The sequence below is a fragment of the Platichthys flesus genome, chromosome 22, assembly GCF_949316205.1.
Source record: "Platichthys flesus chromosome 22, fPlaFle2.1, whole genome shotgun sequence".
NCBI classification, from domain to species: Eukaryota; Metazoa; Chordata; class Actinopteri; order Pleuronectiformes; family Pleuronectidae; genus Platichthys; species Platichthys flesus.
In genome coordinates, this window is record NC_084966.1 from 10,951,361 (window position 1) to 10,973,344 (window position 21,984).

The 21,984-nt window shown below is 43.3% G+C and overlaps 1 protein-coding gene across 2 annotated transcripts; it reads right to left on the minus strand.

The window, feature by feature from the left end:
- Positions 1-602: 602 nt before the first annotated feature.
- On the minus strand, positions 603-16,588 carry LOC133933732 (protein jagged-1a-like). Of its 2 annotated transcripts, XM_062380923.1 has the most exons (20): positions 16,264-16,588; positions 15,337-15,636; positions 13,585-13,642; positions 10,990-11,232; positions 10,826-10,886; positions 10,263-10,393; positions 9,846-9,965; positions 9,321-9,434; positions 9,117-9,230; positions 8,204-8,317; positions 6,603-6,716; positions 6,415-6,531; positions 5,582-5,609; positions 5,046-5,131; positions 4,428-4,541; positions 4,100-4,209; positions 3,074-3,304; positions 2,841-2,972; positions 1,980-2,127; positions 603-1,828 (listed from the first exon to the last, which is right to left on the minus strand). In XM_062380923.1, the coding sequence occupies exons 1-20, from the start codon at positions 16,354-16,356 to the stop codon at positions 1,326-1,328; spliced, it is 2,931 nt and encodes a 976-aa protein (XP_062236907.1). In that variant the 5' UTR covers positions 16,357-16,588; the 3' UTR covers positions 603-1,325. The 2 variants fall into 2 exon arrangements, with proteins under 2 accessions (XP_062236907.1, XP_062236908.1); XM_062380924.1 differs by lacking the exons at positions 13,585-13,642; positions 15,337-15,636; positions 16,264-16,588 and adding an exon at positions 12,153-12,337.
- Positions 16,589-21,984: the final 5,396 nt, after the last annotated feature.

Below are 21,984 nucleotides of genomic sequence, written 5' to 3' on the forward strand. Positions count from 1 at the left end.
AAAACACTTTTCACTAACACTGAAGTGGATTCCAATATAGTAATACTAGTAGTACTACTAGTCTAGTAATAGTAGGGTGTATTTAGTCAGCATTACACAATATGAACATGTCCCAGTGTTAACACAGTGTTTTCGTGTTCAGGATGAAGCCTTAGAGCTGGATCTCGAGGAACTGGCTGTGGGTGGAGCCTGATTGAGAGCCCGATGACACTGCAACCATTGATTGAAAGACAAGGCAGATGTTTTTCTTAAGCCTCCTTCAGACACAAGGCAAATACACAAAATAGACCAATCAAATTAAAATGGCATAAAAGCAAAACAGGTTAAGACAGTAAATTCCATTTAAGAGACAGGAAACTAGTTAAGAATAAAAAAAGCTATAAATTGAACTCAGGGAACACAGGAGACATTTAGGCTAAAAGTTATGTTTGACGAATCAGACTCTATTTACGGCTGCAATGCTGTTTACCCCCCCCCCCCCCCGCATCATAGGGGTGAGAAGATAATGAGTGTAATTCATTTTGATTTATTGTGAACTATCCCTTTTAATGCAGCAAGCTTGGAACAATACACAACCTTAAAAAAAACACAGTAGTGCCAGAAACATCACGAAGACTTTAATTTTCCAAGGTCCGAAAGAAACTGAAGTGAAAAGATGAAGGAGCCAAGATGGTTTCCCAGCCGTGTTCTCCTCCAATCAACAGGAAGCATGTCACGTAACGGCTCTGCAGCACTTCCGTCACGCAGGTTTGATTCCATTATTACAGACGCCTAGAAACAGGATTCAAAGCCTGTTCTTTTATTTTACACTCGTCAAACAATTGAAATTATTTAAAAAGAAAGTATTCCTTCAGAAAGTCTATATATATTTATGTGTACAGAGACCATTGCATGTGTATCCCCGCCTCCAGTGACGCATGTACAATACAACACACGACCCTGGAACCAACTACACGCTGTCAACACACAATTGTATAAAACCTTCAAATTGAGGCACAAATTTCCCCAAACCCGAACGGCTAAAAATAAACTATTCTTTCAAGAAAACTTTGGGTTTTTATGAAAATAAACAGTTTATAAAGCTGCCAACTTGGAACTGATAAATTAAAGGAAATATCTGAAGGCTCCTGAGGATTAAGTTAATAAATCATACATATACATATACATAATGATTAATACAAAATTATTTACACATCTATACAATAACATTCCCCATGAATAAATTGGCCTATCAGCAGTGACATGTGAATGAAAGTGATGTTGCACATTAAGGGTTCAAAGGAAACCCTGTTTCCTGTAACTTATTCAAGTGTCTGATTGGTTAGTTAAACGTTAAGCTCCGCCCTTCTGACGCTCTGCGACTGCAGCAGCCAGTTGTCCTTTTTGTACGTCCAGAGTTTTGAGCCTGTAGGAAGATTGGGGGGACATTCCTCCCAGTCTACCAGCAAGTACGCTGGTGGCGCCCCGGGGAACCATCCCTTCTGAAGCCTCTTGTCCACCTCGTCATTGCCTGATTGGCTCCCGGTGTCTGACTTCCTGAACTTGGCGTTGACGGAGTTCTTGTCCTTGTGGAGGTGGTGATGGTGGCTTGTAGGGTTTTTCTCAACGAGGTTCTTGATGTGGTTGAGCTGGTCGCGGGCGGCGCTGACGCTGTTGTGGAGGGCGTTGTTTTCCTCCGCTGTGGCTGCTGAAGATAACGAGGCCTGGATGCTGACCGCAGAGTGGACGCTCTGCTTCCTCCGCCTTTTCAAGCTCCGTTGCAACATCGAAGCAACCGACAAAACCCAGATGGCGATCGCCACTGAGACCAGCAAGGGCACCAGCAGGTCTGAAAGTGGAGAGAGGAGTGGACGTCAGGTAACAACTCGAGTGAGTGGCCGTTGACTTAAAGACTATTTCTGTTCGAATTTCGAAAAATTTTAGAATGAATTTCACTCTGATCATGAGAGACATTTCATTTAACTTGTTTTGACGCTCACCGTTGGGGCGGCTCTGTCGTCGCTGCACGCGGACCTCGGCGATGGCACCGATGATGCTGCTGTTGGCCTTCCTCTTGCTGACCAGATCCAGGATCCTGTCGGTGATCTCCCTGACGAATGTCATACCTCCGTCCTGGTTATCTGGCAACTGAAACATTTGGCAGAAAAACAACATCATGGAAGTTCCATTAACTCTTCTCAACACTTTGGTTTCTTCAGATAAACCATTTGTTTTAAACTTTACTATACTCAGTTACTCGTTGTTGCAGCAAGATAATTGTTGTGTTCAAAAACTTCTTCTTCTTCTTTTAAAACCTACAAATTCTTGATGCTTTTCCTTTTTTCATTACCAGACTTTTGGTAAATGTTTAATTATCAATCAAAAAAAAACTTTATTACGCAATTGACAAAATGTAAAAAATTTGTTAGTAAGTTCAAAACCAATGCACTCATACAAAGTAAAGTGTAAATTCTTAAAAGTCTGAACGAAAAGAAAAAATGAACTGCTAAAAGAAAAGAACCAGTGGATCTGAGGGGCCTGGTTCATAAACCAGTCAGTCGGGCCGTGTGGGCTTTATAAACCAATTAAAGGATTTTAGAATCAATAGACGAGAATGGACAGGAAACCAGTGTTGGGATTTAGGTCTAATGTGACTTACTACGAGATTTCTTCTCTTGGTCTTAATGTAGTTTTTTCTCTTTAAACCAACCAGCAAACTCACATTTATGACCTGGAAGCTTTGTGCTGTAACATTTTATCTATTGTCATGAATCTATTCAAAACGGCGTCTGTGGTGTAAGTGGGAATCAAACTGGGATTATGATCATTTGGATCCGTTTCGGACGCGGGTCGTGACTTACGATGACAACATGGATCTCGTTGCTGCTGCTGAGCGAGGGCTCGCAGGTCATAGAGATTGAAGAGTCCGACGATAGGTTCTGGACAACGTAGAGGGTCCTGAGCTCTCGGCAAACCCTCTCCACCGTCACACCCTGTGGACGCGCCACCAGAGGAATAACATGAGCAACTATCACATGAAGGTATCAAACGTTTGCTGCCCAGTGCAGCGTGATGGCCTTGTGACCTGACTGACCTTTGCCATGACGTCCTTGTTGAAGGAGATGGTGACGTTAGTGCAGCTGTTCTCTGGGTGACACTTGGCTGTGGGCGGGGCCCTGTGGGCGGGGCTCCAGCACTCCCCCTGGCTGCGGCAGGGCTGGACAAAGCAGCGCTCGTTCGGGACTGCGATGCAGGTCTGACCGGCCGGACACTCTGAGCCATGAGTCGGACCCTGGAAGCTACAAAGTTTCGGTCCGCACCAAAGCTGCGTGGGACAAAAGTCGGCAGTGGTTAGAACGATGCTGTAAAACTCCAACTATCTATAGAATTATTCAATAATCAATAAAGAGTGACTTTTGAATGTGGTGAATATAGAATTAGGACAAAGATAAAGTTAGCACGACTGTGTAAAGTAGTCATGTAAACCAGGCCAATCTTTGAAAGAGCTGCCATAACCAGCTTTGGATTTCACATGATAGTGAAAGTAGAGAATGTAACAGACTTTCTCTCTGCACTTGTTAAACAAAAAACAAAATATTTTTCTTCTTTTTAATACTCGGTTTCTGGTATCGAATCAAACTCGACCATTGGCGTCCTGAAACAGACTTGGCAGCAATCCGGATGATTTGTCAGTTCCTTCATCAGAAGAGGAAATTCTCCTTGTTCTTGAAGCTTCTCAAGATCGGATGGAGCAAATGTTTTATTTTAATTTGTTCAAGAAGTGGGAGGAAACAAAAACCTCTTCATTGATCCATTTTATCTCACACTGACGATTTACAGAACCATTGGAATCAAAGAATAAAACCCATGGAACTTGTTGTGTGAGCTTTACAACCCTTGTAACCGGTAAAGAAGGTATAAACCTCAGACCCACATGTGAGGATCTGTCTCCCAGGGCGGACAGAAGTGAAATAGATGTCAAGTGTAGAGAAGAACATATTCAGGATAAAGTTTTTAGCAGCATTGATGAAGGTAAACATTTTGAAGGATAACTGAAGTTCAACGAACTGGTGTGTGAGCTTTGAAACCCAGACTTAAAGACGTTAGATCTCAGTTCTACCTCAGAGCAGGTGATTGTCCCCTTGTGGCAGTGGCAGGTGTTGCAGTCTTCGTCCCATGTGCTTCCATCCAGAGCCACCAGCCCATCGAACACACAGGACCCCCCCATCACTGAAAACAAATCATCACTCCTGAGGTGAGAACTGTGGCTCAACATTCTCATACGTCTGATCGGGTTTATTTTATTATTGATTCTATATGAGATATAATATCAGATGTGTTTATATATTAATAAGATTGATTTGTTGCAGATTGAATTTAAAGGGCTGTTGCTCATTGGTGGGTTTGAAATTAACAGTGACAAATTCGTGCAGAGCGGAGGCTTCTACCTTCCTGGCAGTGGGCACCGCTGCTCCCTGGTGGACACATGCAGCGGTAACCGTTGATTTCATCCACGCAGGCGGCGCCGAGGCCGCAGGGTGACGACTGGCACTCGTTGACGTCTGAAAGAGACGAGTTCTGACTTGTTGTTGTTTTCAGTGTAATGCATGTTCAGGAAGTTGGAGAACCTCGCCAAAATAAAACAGATTAATCTGAGTCAAATGAAAATTATTGTCGTCATCACTTAATCTGATGATTCATCAATTTAGAGTTTAGATTTTAAAATGTCTGTCACTCTTTTTCTAGAATCCAATTTTTGATGATGATAGGCCAGCAGTTTCCCTTTGCTTCCAGCGTTTGTGCTAAGCTAGGCTAACCACTTCCTGCCTGGACAAAGATGAAACAGGAACTTGGAATTAACAAGATTTTTGTTGCCCTCTGTGTGCAACCCCGAGTCCAATGAACCCTGACATACATCAAGACACGGGTTTAAGCCTTGCTCAATGGCACTGAGGTAGAAAGGGAGAGAAAAGTAACGAAACATTAAGAATGAGAGAAAGAACAAACTGAGGAAACAGACGGAGAAAGAAGAAGTGCAACAGATGAGTTGAGGGATTTAGACTCACTGATCCTGCAGTCTGGGCCGGTGAACCCTGCAGCACATTCACATCGATACCAGTTGTCTCCGTCCACACACGTCCCACTGTTGTAACTACAGAACGACACAGACACACTCTGGGTCTACACACTGTGAGCACAACATAAACAAATGGAAACTAAACATCTGAGTCTGAGCACTCGCGTCAAATCGCCATTTTAAATACAGACAGAACCTGTCTGATGTTTTTCTAAGATACAAACAGTTTGTGTCTGAGCAAGAGGAGGAAATAGAGCCAGAGGAAGAAGAAGAGAGAGAAGAGGAGGAGGAGGAGGAGGAGAAAATAGAGGAAGAGGGGGTTGAGGCCAAAGAAGATTCAATTCCAGGTTAAAAATGTATTGTCCAATATCTGAGACGTAAATCTTCTGAATCGTAACAAGTAAAAACTGACTTAATTCAAAAGGTATTAAAATAAAGTTCCTCTTTTAACATTAGAGCGAATTTAAACACGTGTCTCATGACCTGAGCTCCGCAAAAAAACAGACTCTGTCTAATGGAACTCACCAGGGATGAGCACCGCAGTCATTGGCATCTGAAAAGTAAAGACAGATGTTAGACTGATTAAGTCTCTTAGCTCCACTTGTGTTCCGTTGAGTTCCACCGGTACATCCACTGAACACACATCAGATGTCATGGTCACCAGAGGATGAATCAGGAATATTTACGTGGAGCCTCAAGTAACTTTAACAAACTGGAAAGTGCCAGAGAGAAGCTGGAAACATTGACATCTGTGATAAGATCAATGTCATTGCGGTGCGCTGCTACTAAATGCACATAATTGTGCATTGTGTTACATGCGTGTTTGTTTACATAGGAATTTGCATGTTGTGCAGAGTTTACATTCGCACACAAACACATGCTCTTGACCAGCCCCGCCCACAATCACACACAGTGAAACACACAGTGAAGCTGGATCGGATAGGAGAGAGCACATGAGACGTCAGAGTGGAAATCCACTTTTCCAGTTTGAGCAGCGAGAAGCTGATCAGCTAATAAGGAGAAAGGGGGAGTGGAGGAATCAATCAAATATCAACTCTAACTTTTTACATTAATTGCATCACTCCATCTCAGGAGAAACACTGTAATGATCTGTGACGTTAAACAAGGAGACCTGTTTTACTTCTTCAGTTCTCTTACATCATATTTATTATAAAGCTGTAAAAATTGTGACAAGAGGAGTTTCTAATCTTCCAAAGCTTCACACAAGACAAGGGAATCTGAAAGCATGTTTTGCACTCATTCCTGCAGCTCCACATTAAAAATCTCAACAATCCCCTGAAGGAGATCTAAGGTGTTTAATAAAAAGAGTGGTGGGTCGGTGTTGTGCAGTGACTCACTGTGGCTGCAGGTGGCGCCCTCCCAGCCTTCCTTACAGACGCAGGTAAAGTCCTCTCCGTCCACCACGCAGGTGCCTCCGTTCTCACAGGGACGTGACAGGCAGCTGCCGTTCTTTGCTGGAGACAAACACAACGTCAGTCACCAAGCTGACACAAAAACACGTGAAAAAAAAGAGCGTCTTTCTCACCGGTGCTACACGTGTCTCCGTCCCAGCCGACAGCACAAACACACCGGAAGGTGTCGCCTTCATCGTAACAAGTTCCTCCGTTGTTACAGGTCGACTCGTCACAAAGACCTTCTCCTGGAAGTCAAGAGAGTTCTGTATGTACAACCTGTCTACATACTGTATATAAACTGTATAAACAACCTGTATATATAATGTGTATAAACTGTATGTACAACATACAAATATAATGTATAGAAAGAATGTATAAAGCCTGTATACATAATTTATATAAACTGTTTATCACCTGTCTATAAATTGTACATTAAATTACATTAAAAATACATTTTAAAGAATTGTAAATATGCCACAGAATTCCATGGACTGCTAAATTGCATTAACTTCACGCAACTTCTCAACTTCCCCACTCATAGCCGTGGTCACATCCTAGATTTGTCTGCCTCCCTCATTACATTACATGTCATTTAGCTGACGCTTTTATCCAAAGCGACTTACATTTTTAGAACACTCATCATTTTATGTTTGTTGCCAAGGACACTTAGGCATGCAGATGGGATAGAGTGGGATTCGAACCGGCAACCTTCTTGTTGCAGAGCACCCGCCCTATCCCCTAGGCCACGCTCTCCCCTCTCCCCATACCCATACCCTCCCTCACATTAAATCATGGAAGCAAATCAATTTCCTCAAACTAAACTGACAAATCGGATATGATCATCATCTCATCCAAATCCCCCAGTAAAACCAGTCACAATCTCCACTGGCTCCATGTCTCACAACGCGTCCCACACAGAGTCGTCCTCTTCACTCACAAAGGCCTCCATGACCAGGGCCCCCCCACCTCCCCGATCTGCTCCACCACCACACTCCATCCCATCGGCTCCTCTGATGCTGACCTCCTGTCTCATCTCAGGATAAATAATATATAATATTAATATTATAAATATTAATAAAATAAAACAAGTGATAATCTCATCAGGGAGTGAAGTGTGAACCTTTGCAAGGTGTGGTTAAAAGAACATCTGTAGGACTCTGGGTTCGAACCTTCACACAAATTAAATTTGATGTTGTCAGTGTATCTCTACCGCTGTCGCAGAGCAGGTCACTCAGTGACGTTGCACGAGCCCGAGATGATCACACTAGATTCAAAAAGCCTGAATCAATACCTATTGGCTGTAAATAAAGTGGGAGTGTCCGGGGCTCAGAGAGCTGCATCCCGAGTAAAATCTGCAACAACCAATTAAAGAGCAGCCTCAGGTACCGTGGTTACCAAAACTACGAGGACCCACATTCACTCTCATTTGACCGACGCCCACACCAGGAATTAAATGTATTTAGGCAATAATGTATTAATTCAATTGTATAGCTAACTGATAGCTAACCCTAACAACTATTATAGCTAGCGCCCCGTCTTAACCAGCCGCTGCTCAATACATTAAACTTTCATCTGTCCTGATGAACATGATCCCTCCTGCTCAGACTCATGCATATTTACATTATAGATTAATTTTTGTTTTGGACCGAAAACTAGGATAAAGCTACTTTTGTAAACGTATAATTTACAATTAAAGAAAAGGGTTTTGGCATCTCCACCTCATCCAACTCACTCATATCGCAGTTCTGGCCCGTCCAACCGAGGACACACTCGCAGAAGTATCCGCCAATCAGATTCCGACAGGAGTTGGCGTTGACACAGGGGTCGTCGTTGCACTCGTTGGCATCTGATGCAAAAGAACAAAGAACGAGAAGGTTAGAGAAATCCCAGCAGGGTTCACAGAACACGGTTTGTCATCCAGATGTATACTCGTTCCCTGTAAAGCTTCATCAGTGAGAGGAGACCACTCACTGGTCACGTTCGTCAGGAGTTCTACATTGTTAAACGAACATGAGGGCGTTAAAATCAGCAGCAGATCCAAAAATAACCTCCTTAGATTTAAGGCGTTCATAAAAGTTACATAGACGCTTCCCAAAAAACAACAACATCTTTATCTGCTGAATTCACGACACTGGATCTATGAAACTTTAAAAGCTCTGCTCTCACGATAGTGACTTCGTTGTGTGCTTTCACCATTAACCAGTCAATGAACAACCGAAGTGCCAAGGGTCAGAGGTCAGAGGTCACTGCAGGTGAAACTAATGTTTGTGGTTTTCTCTGGAATAATGAAACGTAAACAGTGTTTATGGGTTCATGTCCTCGGTGACAGTCAAAGCTGAAACCAACAGAAAACAAGATCTGGCAGGACGAACTCACAAACAACCGTTACAGACAGAGGAGCATGTGGTTGGTAGTTCATGGTCAGCAGTGGATTAACGAGTCGCTCTAGGAAGCAGAGCCTCCAAACCACGGCCTTTCCACCGGGGACCATCTTTGAGATTAGGAACCAACGGTCTCGACCGGCAGGAGGCGAAGGACGGAGCACCGATCTGACCCGCCACACTGACTGTCAGCTGATCAGTCTTTTTGTTTCCTCAACAACTCAAACCTTTCAGAATAAAATGTGTGGACTGTGGAGCACTGACCTATGAGGCAGGTCTTTCCCACCCACTGAGGAGGACAGATGCACTTCAAACCATTGACCAGGTCCTGACAGGTTCCTCCATGACCGCAGGGGTTCACCAGACATTCGTCCACATCTGAGATAGACAGAGAAAAAAGGAGAAAGATCAGAGGACGTTCAACAAAGAAGCAGCACAAAGACATCGAGAGGTTGTGGAAGGTCGTACTGATGGAGCAGGAGGGTCCGGTCCAGCCTGGGGAACAGCGACACTCGAACCCCTGACTGGTTTCCACACAGCGGCCCGCATTCACACAGGGGTTGGACAGACAGCCGTTGTCGGCTGTGGACACAGACACAAAAACACACCGTTTACATCCGTTGTCATAAAGACATCAATAAGATCTTTGACCCTTTCCCTCCATGTTTTCCTTCTATTTGTTTGTCTTTCCTTGTAAAACACATTGTTACTGTAGAGGACAGGCTGTGTCCTCTCTGTCTAAACAGACAGGTAGAGACAGACCGACAGATATGTAGACAGATTTTGTATCTCCACGATCCCCCTTACCATTCAACACTTTTCTCTCCTTCTCATATTAATTCAAAGGTTTATTATTATTTCTAAATTCTACTGTAACTCATTTTAATTTTATTTTCAAAACATGACTACAAGGTTAGAAATCCCAGGGCAGTGCCTTGCTTGAGAGCACAGTGCCTTGCGGGAGGGCACAGTGCCGGCGACCCAGCAACTCACCGCTTTGACAGTTGACCCCGGAGAATCCGTCGGGACAGGAGCAGTGGTATTTATCAGGTCCCGTGTTACTGCAGGCTCCTTCATTCAAACATGGCTGCCGTGTCCCACACATGTTTAGATCTGGACGAAGACGACACCGCGACGTTAACAACCATTGATTAACTCTGTTTATTTGTCTTCCTCATTTTCATAAAAGCTCTGATATGATGTTTACTTTGTTTAATTTTTTGAGTATATTTTATGAGCTCGCCCATTACAGAAAGAGAGAGGGGGGGGATATGCAGACATGTGCCGCAGAGGGTTGTGGGCTTGTCTCGTGGGGGCAGCAGCTTTACCAGGTAAATGGCAGTTACTTATTATCTGAATTAATAAGCTCAGTGAGAGGTCGTTTGCGTGTGTGTTTGTGTGTGTGTGTACCTTTGTCACACAGCTGTCCTCCATAGTTGGTGTCACACAGACATTGCCACGGCTCCACACAGCTGCCGTGAACACAGCCGGGGTGAGAGCTACACTGATCACAGTAATCACCCTGCCATCCATACAGACACCTGACACACACACACACACACACACACACATGTGCACACACATGCACGCACGAGGGATGGAGGCAATAAACATCATTGAAGAATTTCATCTGTCTTCATTGTTTTAAATTCATCATTGTTTTAAATTAGTCATTGATAAAATGATGGTTTTAGAAAAGAAACACAGAAGTCACATGACTGTTTACATAAAATCCATTAAAACCAATAACTCAGTTAACTTTAACTAACTTTAACTTTATTTAGTGTGAAACAAAAATCTAATCACAAACTCTGTAAGTCATTGATACAGGGCATTACCTTAAAAAGGAATTTGATTAAGTACATCATTTGAAACTGTAAAATATACAGTATATACTGAAAACTAAAAACTAAATGCAAAGAAAATAATGAAGTTATAAATAGGATTAAATCAAACCAGATGTTAGATCTCACCTGCACTCTCCAGGAGCTTTACACGAGCCGTGGTCTGTGCTGCAGCCGGGTCGACACATCGCTGCAGAGCGACAGACCAGCGAAGAGAAAGAAAAGGGAATTCTTATTGTTTCTGAATCTGTGGTCACTCGAGTGTCACTTGAAGAATGAAGCTGAGAACTCACCTGTGTTACAGTCCGGACCGGACCAGCCCTCCAGGCACGTCTTGTTGCCGTTGTGGTCACACTCAAAGTGTCCGAAGAAGTCATCTCGGGGCCGGCAGAACTTGTTGCAGCCGAAGTCGAAGTAGTGCTCGTCGCAGCTGAGGCGGACCTGGAAGCTGAACTGAGCCACTGGGCCGTTATGGTTCAGGTCCTGCCACTGACGGCTCGGTCTGATCATCCCCGAGTGGACGGCCCTCTCGATCGCTGCAGAGTTAGACGGGTCAGACAAGAAACTCTGAGGTGAAGGATCTTCACAACCTGCAGCTGTGTCCTGAGGACGACAAGGCCTCACTGGAGGACATTTATTGTGAAGGAACTGAAGGCAGGAAGTCGTGTTTACGACTTCGTTGCTAACATTTAAAATTCATGAAAAACAATGAAAATTAAGATGGATGAAATGACGGTTCTTTTAAAGTAAAGTCAAAGCATCTCTATCGCCCCCTACTGTCTAGCTGCAGTACAGGTCATACCCTCCTCCATGTTAGCAGATGGGACATGGATCAAACTTAAAACTCAAAGTAGTCGTTAAATAAATGTTTGTCAAGATGTTTCTGTCATTTCAGGTCGTTCTTATCTCAATGATGTTTATTCAAGTGTTTCTGATCAGTTTGGTTTTAATTTGTAATTTGATGATTAAAAACAGGATGAGACATCATGATTGACAGCTGAGGTGGACTCCTGATTGGTCGAGAGTGTGTATGGGCGGGAACCCGATACCCACGATCATTACTGAACAGAACATGTCGTCATAACAACAAGAAGGCAGTGTTCATATCTGAGATAGTTTAACTTCACTGTTTCCAATGTGAGGATGTGTAGACTTGTCGTTATTTACAGTCGTTGTTTGTAATATGTAACTTCTCCACTAGAGATCACTAAATCCTACACACTGCATTGATCGTCTTTGTTGACTCGTAGATCAAATGAGGCCAAATCGAGTTTCTGCTGCAATCTACTTCAGACAGTAAAAGTAAATTGTAACAGCTCACTACTGAATGTGTAATAGAACCCCTTTCAGCTCTACGACAGTTTCCGGCTGTCGGTGAAGTGTCAGATTTGATTATTTGCTCAAATATCCTAGACGGAGCCGATCCAGCTTTGTGTACGTTAACGATTTTTCAAACCTGTTAGCTCTGTGTTATTTCCAGCACTTTTTTAATTCTCCATCGCAATGTGAAGTGTCACAGTTTGCTTCCAGGCCGTGGCTCATTGGTTTCTGGAGATGCAGCCGAGTTTTCAGCTCTTTCAGTCAAGCTGTTTGTCGGCTGAACAGACGGCGTCACCTCAGCCCGACCACACTTTCCACCCCGCCGGTGAAATACCACAGAGCACCTCAGCATTTTCAAACTGTGGAATATAACAAACACAGCAGTTCAGCTGTTTGTGTTTGGATCTCGTCCTCGATGAATGTGATCTAATATTTTATTATTTTAGCTTCTCACTGATTATCAGAAATGTTTCAGCCTGTTTTTTTATCCTCAAATAACAAATAAGAACAAACTGATCAGAAACACCTGAACAAACACATACTAAATCAGTATGATAGTAAAGACCTGCAATAAGATCTTTGAGAAACATTTATTTAATGTTTACTTTTTTTAGTTTGGTCCATGTCCCATCTGCTAACATGGAGGAGGTCTGAGAGCTATACTGCTGCCAGCCACCAGGGGGCGGTCGTTCTGGCTTCACTGAGAATAAAACAAGTCCGTCTCAATGTTCGGTCTCAAACTCAAATGCTCTGATCCCCCACTCACACCCCCGCCCCTCTCCACCCTCACTGCCTGGACAAACCACCAAGCTGAGGTCAGTCGACTTCGCACCGGGTCAATAATGGTTCCCTGTCGGATGCCAAATACAGCACCAAGCAAATACCTCGCTGAGCGCCCACTACGCTGAACAGACACAACTCCCCCCCCCCACACACACACACACACACACACACACACAAACGCAAGCACGAAGCACACACACGGACAAAGTTCACTACCAGTTTTCTGAATGGACGACACAAATACACCTCCCCGGCTGGAGGAGGAGTAACGTCCTATTTCCGATTCTCAGGCAGAAAGTTGGACATCTATGTTTTTTATCTACTTTTATAACCTTTGTTATTGTCATTAAATACTGTGTCTATGTTCCTGTTTGAGTTCAACCATTTTATATTAAAAGTTATTCTAATCTTATATACCAATAGATACACTGTTGCCCTATTATATTATATATGCATATATATATACACATTTTGCTTTTTAGTATGGTGGAGTTTGTGGCCTTAATACAAACATTTATTTAATATGAATATTTAAAACCTGGTTTTTAAACATCATGGTTTATTTTTTCATTTTCTATTTTGTTCTTATTTGACTTTTGTAATTCCTATCAACTTTTTCTTTCATCATAAAAATAAAATTTTATGTAAAACTGACCATGGAGCAGTTCACACTGAGGCAACAGAGAGGACAGGTCCAAGGTCATGTTTGTCTCAGCAGGAAACTGAACACAGCTAAGTGAAAGAGGGATGAAGATGAAGATGAAGATGATGATGATGATACTCACCATTAGAGGAGGAGTCATTGTTGAAGTCCAAAGCTTCCACTATCAACGTGTACGACCTCTGCACAACAAAAATACACATAATTAAGGACTTATTTTGGAGAGTCTCTCTCTCTCTCTCTCTCTCTCTCTCTCTCTCTCTCTCTCTCTCTTTAACATTCACACTATCAACAGGAACAAGACCCAAAAATAAAGAGCAGTGAGTATGTGTGTGCGTCCTTTTGTGAGGACCTTGATAATGTTAAAATGTCTACCCTACATAACCCAACATGTCATAAACACACACACAGAGTTATATAATTATATATAAGACGATCAACGCCTAAAGTCCCTTCCACCAACATGGAGGAGGCTGCCACTGGTACAGCTTCACTACATTCAGCCACTAGAGGGCGATGCAGATGTTTTGGTTTTACTTTTATGAGCTGTTATGTCGTCTCTCTCCAATAACAGTGTCGGTTAAAATTACACTGTGCCAACGTCACAGGATGTTCTGCTCGGTTTCTCTCTCTTCTCTTCCAAATGTTTTGTTATTTTTTGAAAACAATAAAGTTGTGTCAGCCTCAAAGTTCTGGTAAACTTCGGGTTATGATCTAAAGAAACACCTCGTAGTTTACTTCTGGTTTCCAGCTAATATGTGTCCTGTGAGATGAGCTGAGGAACGACCTCTGTCCAAAGTGCCCAAGCGTCGACCAGCACCACCATAAACCTGGAGAAATTACCAGTTGATCTCCAGGTTCGCGGGGCGTTGATGAGTTAACCCTTTAAATCAAAGTGTGGTCGTCGGCACAGAGGTGGCTCAGAGCAGGTCTGTCTGTCTCTACCTGTCTGTGAGGACAGAGAGGACACAACTTGTCCTCTGCGATGAAGGCTGGAACCACAGTTGCATTTATTAAAATAACAGATGCTGGATCGTCTCATTGAACCAGTGTCCAACCCCCAATCCCAGGGCTTCCTCCCCTCCACTGTACATGGTAGATAGATTAACACGTGATGACACTCAAAGCTTTACAGTACAGTTTGCTGACGTCATACAATGCAACTATGGGCAGCACTTTTTATTTTCTACGAGGGGCCATTCGGGTCTCAGCATCTGGACACTTCGCCATACAGATGGGAATGCTGGGATCGAACCACCGACCACAGCCACTAGTGTCCCATAGTAACCTGCCTACATAAAACATCAGTGACTGAGAGCGGGAGGGAGGAAGAGAGAGAGAGAGAGAGAATGAAAAAGAAGGTGTATGTGATGAATAATGAAGAAGAGATGACGAAGGAACGAGTGGAGACGAGCTGCAGAACTTCAAACAGCCGCAATAAAGATGACTGACGTTTGATTGGCTGCTGCTTGTTCACACTTCAGCCTGAAGCCCCGCCCACCACGTTGAAAGGTCACTATAATTAACTACAACAATTCAAACACAGAAGAAGAAACAGGAAATCAACCACGTTGACCCCTGACCCCGATCCAGAAACAACGACCACTTTAGCAGCGTCCGCACTGAAACTAACGATTTGCAACTTTCTACAAACACCAAATATTCAAGATCAATAATAATAATAATTTCATTAGTTTATTCATGAATCAGAACCACACAAACTAATTTAACTAATAAACCAGGTTCTTACGTGAACAACCAGCTCATCACTCAGCATCAACACGTTTGTGGTGAAGCTCAACAACTCGTCTCTGCTACATACTGATCAAACCCAGCCACAGCAGCAGCTCATCGTTCCAACAACGTTTAGACTCACCGGCCACGCAAAGCTGAACGGCAACACGATCCTGGACTTGTCACGCTTGGTGTTGGGCAATGAAAAGCTATTCCCACCGAGCACGGGCGTGGAGGCGATGCCGAAGCTGCAGGGCCCCGAGGACACCTTCAGCTGGAACTCCTTCAGACACACCCGGAAGAAGGTGTCACATCCGTCCAGGGTGCAAAGCTCCTCCGTCACGTCCGGGGCTCCATCGCAGCAGGCGCCGCTCTGCAGGCGCCCGCCTACATTCTGCATCGACAGAATGTGAAGCTCAAAGCGTCCAGAAGCTGAAGAGACCTGCAGAGAGGGGCGACAGTTGAGTGACCAGCAGGGGGCACAACATCAACACCAGTAATACACAGTAACACAGCATCAACACCAGTAATACAATAACACAACTTCTCAGGATGATGTGATGTGATCTCAGCATGGAAAATAAATTAGGATAAACTAAACTAAATGAAGATAAGATACGATAAGCTCTCATAAGTGTTAACTTGAACTGAACTTCAGGTTTGAAGGAATTTAAAAAGCCTTCTACCAATTAACTAAATAATCTAAATATAATAAGAACATGACACATTCATTTAATTTTAATCATTATGGTTTAGTTTGTAACTTTTTTTTGAGAATGTACAAGTTTACCTTTCAAAGGAAATTTTAAACACGCACAGAGAAACAAAACATCTATAGATAAATGTTTTACTATTGTCATGAATCCTTGTCTCGTTTGTTTTGTGTTTTGCATCCAAAATAACCTTCAGATACTGATATATATATTATATATATATATTATGGATATATATACATGTATATATGTATATTTCAGATATGAACCCAGGACGAAGATCGTCAGGGAAACCTCAAAATCTGTCTTTTCATCCCTCCAGGAGTCAACATGTGGCCCAGCAGAGTGAGTTGTACCTGGACCCCCGCACAGAGGAGCAGCACGAGGAGCAGCGGGAGGCGGAACAGCGGGTGGAAGAGCGAGAGGACCGAGCTCCGGGGCAGGGACATGCTGCTGAGGCTGCAGCTTCAGTGGATGTCTTTGTGAGCCTTGTGTCTGGGTTCGAATCCCTCCAGATAAAACGAGTAACCGCTTCAGGATCTGAGAAGTGATCCAGAACCAACTGATCCAGGAACCCTGGAATCTCTGTCTCTCTGCCGCGTCTCTCTCCGTAACACGCAACCCGCTGAGGCCGAGGGATAGGAGCTGGATCCCGGGGAGCAGTTTGAGCCCGACCCGATGGAGCTGGGTCATATCCACCAGCAGGGAGGGGCTTACAGACACGTGGTCACCCCCGATGAATATTAATGAGCAGCAGTTTGTTTACACTTAGTTCACATGGAGGCGAAGAAGTGTGTTCACATGTGGAGTCTAAAGACTTAAAGAGTTAAGGATAATTATATAAACTAATTATACACCATCTTCGTCTTCATCATCATCATCATCACATGGAGGCGAAGAAGTGTGTTCACATGTGGAGTCTAAAGACTTAACGAGGTAAAGAGTTAAGGATAATTATATAAACTAATTGTACACCATCTTCATCTTCATCATCATCATCATCATATATTACATTCCCCCTGGGATCAATAAAGTATTTATGATTATTATCATTATTATTATTATTTTATATAATTTTATTTTTCTGTTCCTTTTCAAGTAAATCACATTATACTGTAAAAACACAATGTGAGTCCACAACGAATCATTATGTAAAGAGAGGAATATATGAATGTGGAGGAATGAAAGGCGTTGTTGCAGGGGAAGATGGGAGGGGAAGGAGGAGGTGAAGGAGGAGCTGGAGGAGGAGGTGAAGGAGGAGCTGGTGGATGTTTTTCATGAAATTGAGCGACAGAACAAAGGTTTCCTCCTCTTTATTCTCACATTAGAGCAGCTGGACTCTTTCCCCAGAGGAGCCTCATGAATAGATTACTGGGGACTAAACCCATTTAGTATGAGATTTTACACTTGTCACAACAAAGTTGAACTGAACTCTGAACATAATCCAGAGGGTTTGCCTGGATTATGTGTGTAACGTCTCAGAGCTAGTCCATGTGAGGAGACAGCAGGACAATGTGTGGAAGCTTCCCAGAGAGTGAGTGGACGTGTTGATGAGGTTTCTAACATGTTGTCTAGCATTTTATTATTGTCTATTTATTTTGTGTTTCGATATTCTTTTCATATTTTTCTTTTGGTCAGCTGTGGTTGTTTTATACAGGTGACTAAACTTTGACTTGACTACAGAAGGGTTCGTGTGTCAGTTGGTATTCAGGGAAGCATCTCCTCCTCTTCTGTTTACTGACACTTACTGTCCTGAGTTAGTTTGAGGGTAAAAGATGAAGCAGCTCTTTGCTTTGTGAAATGAAGCAGCTCTTCAAACATCAGCAGCAGCTCACTCAATTAACTGATGTTAACTCAAAAAACACCTAAGAGTCTAAAATATCAGGAAACTCTACATTTCTGATAAATGTAATTGACCCTTCTTTTCTATTTTGTGACTGCTTGTAGAATGTGTTTAAGATTATATACCTTCATGTTATTTTATCTATAACGTGGTTGGAAGTGGACAAACTGCTGCACTGTGTATTTCCATGTCCTCTGTCTGTCCTCTCTGGAGCTGCAGACCTGCCTCCTGAGCCCCTACTCTGATTGGCTGACTGCACTTTGAGTGTCAGGCGACCAGGCCTATCACCCGTCTCATTCTGGTGCATCCCTGGTCAACACAGCTGAAAGTCACGTCATGTTCGAGAAAGTTTGGTTCTTCTGATGTAGTGAATCCTGTTGTTGTGTTGATATGTTCAGTTCCATCAGCATGTGCATGTGTCCTGGAAGAGGATCCTCACATGGGACTGAGCTTCATTCACCTATCACTAAGTTCCTCTGTAGTTTAACTCTTGTTGAAAAAGAGGAAGTTGCTCCTTGTTAACATCTAAACCGGAATTTTGTGAATATGGGCTATGAAATACAAATACATACTGTCTATGTTCTCATTAGCTGTTATGCATTTTGACATCACATGTGTTGGGGTTTTAAAAGGCCTGATCCGAATCGGGCTTATGCCAAGTAGGTTCACAAAGTGGGTGTGTTGTGAACTAGAAATATAGAAATATAAAAAATAGGAAACATAAATGAAATAGACAATACTATATGCCAAAAAATCAAAAAATCAAATAATGTATAAGGGGGAGGGATTGTGCAAAATATCCAGTTATTGCTATTGTAAAGCGTCAAAGTCACAGGTAGAGTCATCAGTGCCGTTCAGTTAAGGGTCCCAGGGCGAATCGATGAGGCTGGCAGCAGTCAGCTTAAAGACTCCAAGTCCAGGGTGGGGGGGTCGGCCACAATCTTACATGCGCGCCTCAAGCCTGAAACATGCTTCTGCGACTGCGTCTGTGTCTTTTCACGCCGCTGTGGCGCAAGACTCGTTTTCATTCATGCTTCCCCAACCGTTGCGCGTCTTACAAAGCAATTCCGCGCCAGAACACTAGGCGGAGTAATGCTTTTTGTCGAAGACGACCTTAGAGACGCCTTCTTTCTTCTTCGTCAATAGTTTATTTACATAGCCACTGCGGCTCCTCGTAGCCTTTTTCTGACGGACAAATCCGCCAGTCAGTGACAGGTTATACAAGTGATCATACTATCGGATATCTTCTGCCAAGTGCTCTTCTATTTGGTCCATATTCGTTCTTCTAAATCTTCCGTGATTTCTGCCGGTATTATGGGGCATGAAACCGGAAATGCAGCTCCAGAAGAGATGTAGAGCAGACCAATCACAGCCTCTGCGGGCTGAGTGAGCTTGCGGAGCTTTGCCGTAAATTTATGAAAAGGGGGTCGACACCCGTCAGCACGTAAGGAGGGATACATAAGCACGTAAGGGACCCGGAAGGGCTGTTGCGCTTACGGGCCTGTGAAAACGCAGAAGCATGTTTCTGGCTTAAAGGCCTAATTATAGTCCTGCGACTGCAACCGTGGAAGGCCACGCAGCTGCATCGACGGATCTGTTTTGGTTTATGCTTCCTAAACGTGTTGCGCGTGTTGCAACGCAATTCACCGCCAGAACACTAGGCGGAGTAACTTTTTTTTTCGAAAACAAAACACACAAAGAAGAGACGTCTTCTTCTTCGTCGAATGTTTATTTACATCGCCACTCCGGCTCCTCATAGCCTATATCTGGCGGACAAATCGGCCAGTCAGTGACGGGTTATACAAGTGGTCATACTTTCGGATCTCTCCTGCCAAGTGCTCTTCTATTTGGTCCATATTCGTTCTTCTAAATCTTTTCGTATAGTTAGAAAAATTGGCGGACGCACGCAAGCCGCCAGAGGGCACGAAAGGGGCGTGTTGCGTGTCTTGCGTGCATGCGTGCGTCCGTGCAACACAAGTATAATTTGGCCTTAAGTCCCAGAGACGTACAGGTCATGGAGACGTACAGGTCGTGGAGAGACAGTGTCCACTGGAGATTCCCACAGGGTGATGGATGCATTGGCTTTTCATGAAACGTTTTCAGCCTGGTTCTTAAGTTATTAAAGACATTATTTTTATTTTGTATTATATATTGTATTCATTTTTTGTATCATATTAAAGAATCAGCTTACCTAACCCGAACCCAAAACTATTTTATTCCAAAAGCGTGGGATGTAAACACGGTAGCCATGCAGAGTCGTAGACACTGACTGGAAATACTGTCGACCACTTTTAAAACGTTAGAGTCTATATTTTAACATCATCAAAGAGGCGACTCAGCTCCATCGATATAAAAGAAAACAGTTATTTTCGCTCTGTTTTTAAAAACGTTTTCCACATGGCCAGTGAATGTGACGTGTGTTTTCAGATATATTGAGATTATTTCTGGTATGGAGCTGAAACGATTTAAAAATCAAAAGACTTTGGCCTCAGATTAGATTTACATCGATTAAAGCAGCAGCTTCTCATCAGTGCCACCTCACTGTTGGTATTCAGAAGGTTTTTCTCAGACATGCAGCGCTCCATCCTCCGACCCTCCCCTTGTACATTGTATCAGTGAAAGTGAAAAGCTAGCTCCTAATCTGCCGAACAATGGCCGACAGCGGCTCACTGCCATCTGCAGCTGCTTTTCAACAATTGACTCTTCTTCTGAAGTGTTGACAGACTCACGCCACCATCAGTCTATTATCTGCCCCGCTCTGAAAGAACCACTAAAGTGTCATTTGTTGCCTCCTCTGGACGGTGTGGATCAGGGGATTATGAGGGTTTAATTGAGTGTGCTAATTGATGGAACAGTGAATGGGTGTGAATGGAGCGGAGGGCAGATGTAAAGTAAAACCCTGCTTCTTCCTGAAGAATACAAATCAGCAGCAGAGGGATCTATTCTCTGATCTTTATTCCTCTCACTTATCCTTTCACAGAGCAACAGGAGGCGAAGCCAACAGATGGTTTCCATCGCGGGCCGCTACTGCCTCCTTTCTCCGGCTCAACTCCACCATGCAGACTTTCATGAAAGACGGCCGACCGCAGCGGCCATGAATCCAAATGAGGGCGTTGATCTGACGGAAGAAAAGAAAACTGTTCACCTGAGGAGGGAGAAGGTTTTGGGTTAGGGTTAGAAGAAGGTTAGGGTAGAAAAGGTTAGGGTTAGAAGAGGGTTAGTGTTAGGGTTAGAAGAGACGCCACGTCCGGGAACACACACGATGACGTCATCCTTGTAACACTTCCGCTATTTTCAGTATTTTAAACTTTGAGCCCCCCCCCCCCCACACACACACACACACACAACCACACACACACACTCCCTCATACACTCACACAGACACACTCACACACAATGACACACAAATGGTCCATTCAAAGCAGCACCAGTGAAAAGTCTTAGAAACTCTAACAGCAGTGACAAAAAGAGAAAGTGGAGAAGGGTGGGGGGGGTCAGTTCATGAATATAAGGTCCTCTATTATCACCCCCCCCCCCCCCCATTGTTCATGTGTGTGTGAGAGGGACAGACATAGACAGAGAGAGACAGTGAGAGGGGGAGAGAGAGAGAGAGAGAGAGAGAGAGAGAGAGAGAGAGAGAGAGAGAGAGAATTACAATTTTGAAAAAAACTTTATTAGGAACTATTTTTAACAATACACATTGAAACACCTAATTAATTATTTTAAATTACACATTGAGCTACACTATCATTCACAAGTTTGGGTTCACTTAGAAATGTCTGTATTGTTCAAAGAAAAGCAAAGTTTTTTTCCATGAAGATAACATTAAATTAATCAGAAATACAATCTATACATTGTTAATATGGTAAATTACTTTTGTAGGTGAAACGTCTGGTTTTGAATGAAATATCTACATATCTGTGTAGAGGCCCATTTCCAGCAACTATCACTCCAGTGTTCTAATGGTACATTGTGTTTGCTAATCACCTTAGAAGACTAATGGATGATTAAAAAAACCTTGAAAATCCTTGTGCAATTATGTTAGCACAGCTGAAAACTGTTAAGCTGGTGAGATTAGCTATAAAACTGGCCTTCCTTTGAGCTAGTTGAGTATCTGGAGCATCACATTTGTGGGTTCGGTTATACTCTCAAAATGGCCAGAAAAAGCTAACTTTCATGTGAAACTCGCCAGTCTATTCTTGTTCTTAGAAATTAAGGCTACTTCATGCGGGAA

Coding starts and splice junctions, on each gene's coding strand:
- LOC133933732 (XM_062380923.1), bottom strand. CDS start 16,356: ATGTCCCTGCCCCGGAGCTCGGTCCTCTCGCTCTTCCACCCGCTGTTC. Junction 11,233..13,584: donor CAATGACTCCTCCTCTAATG/GTGAGTATCATC, acceptor CTAACTCTGCAG/CGATCGAGAGGGCCGTCCAC. Junction 2,128..2,840: donor ACGAGATCCATGTTGTCATC/GTAAGTCACGAC, acceptor CAAATGTTTCAG/TTGCCAGATAACCAGGACGG.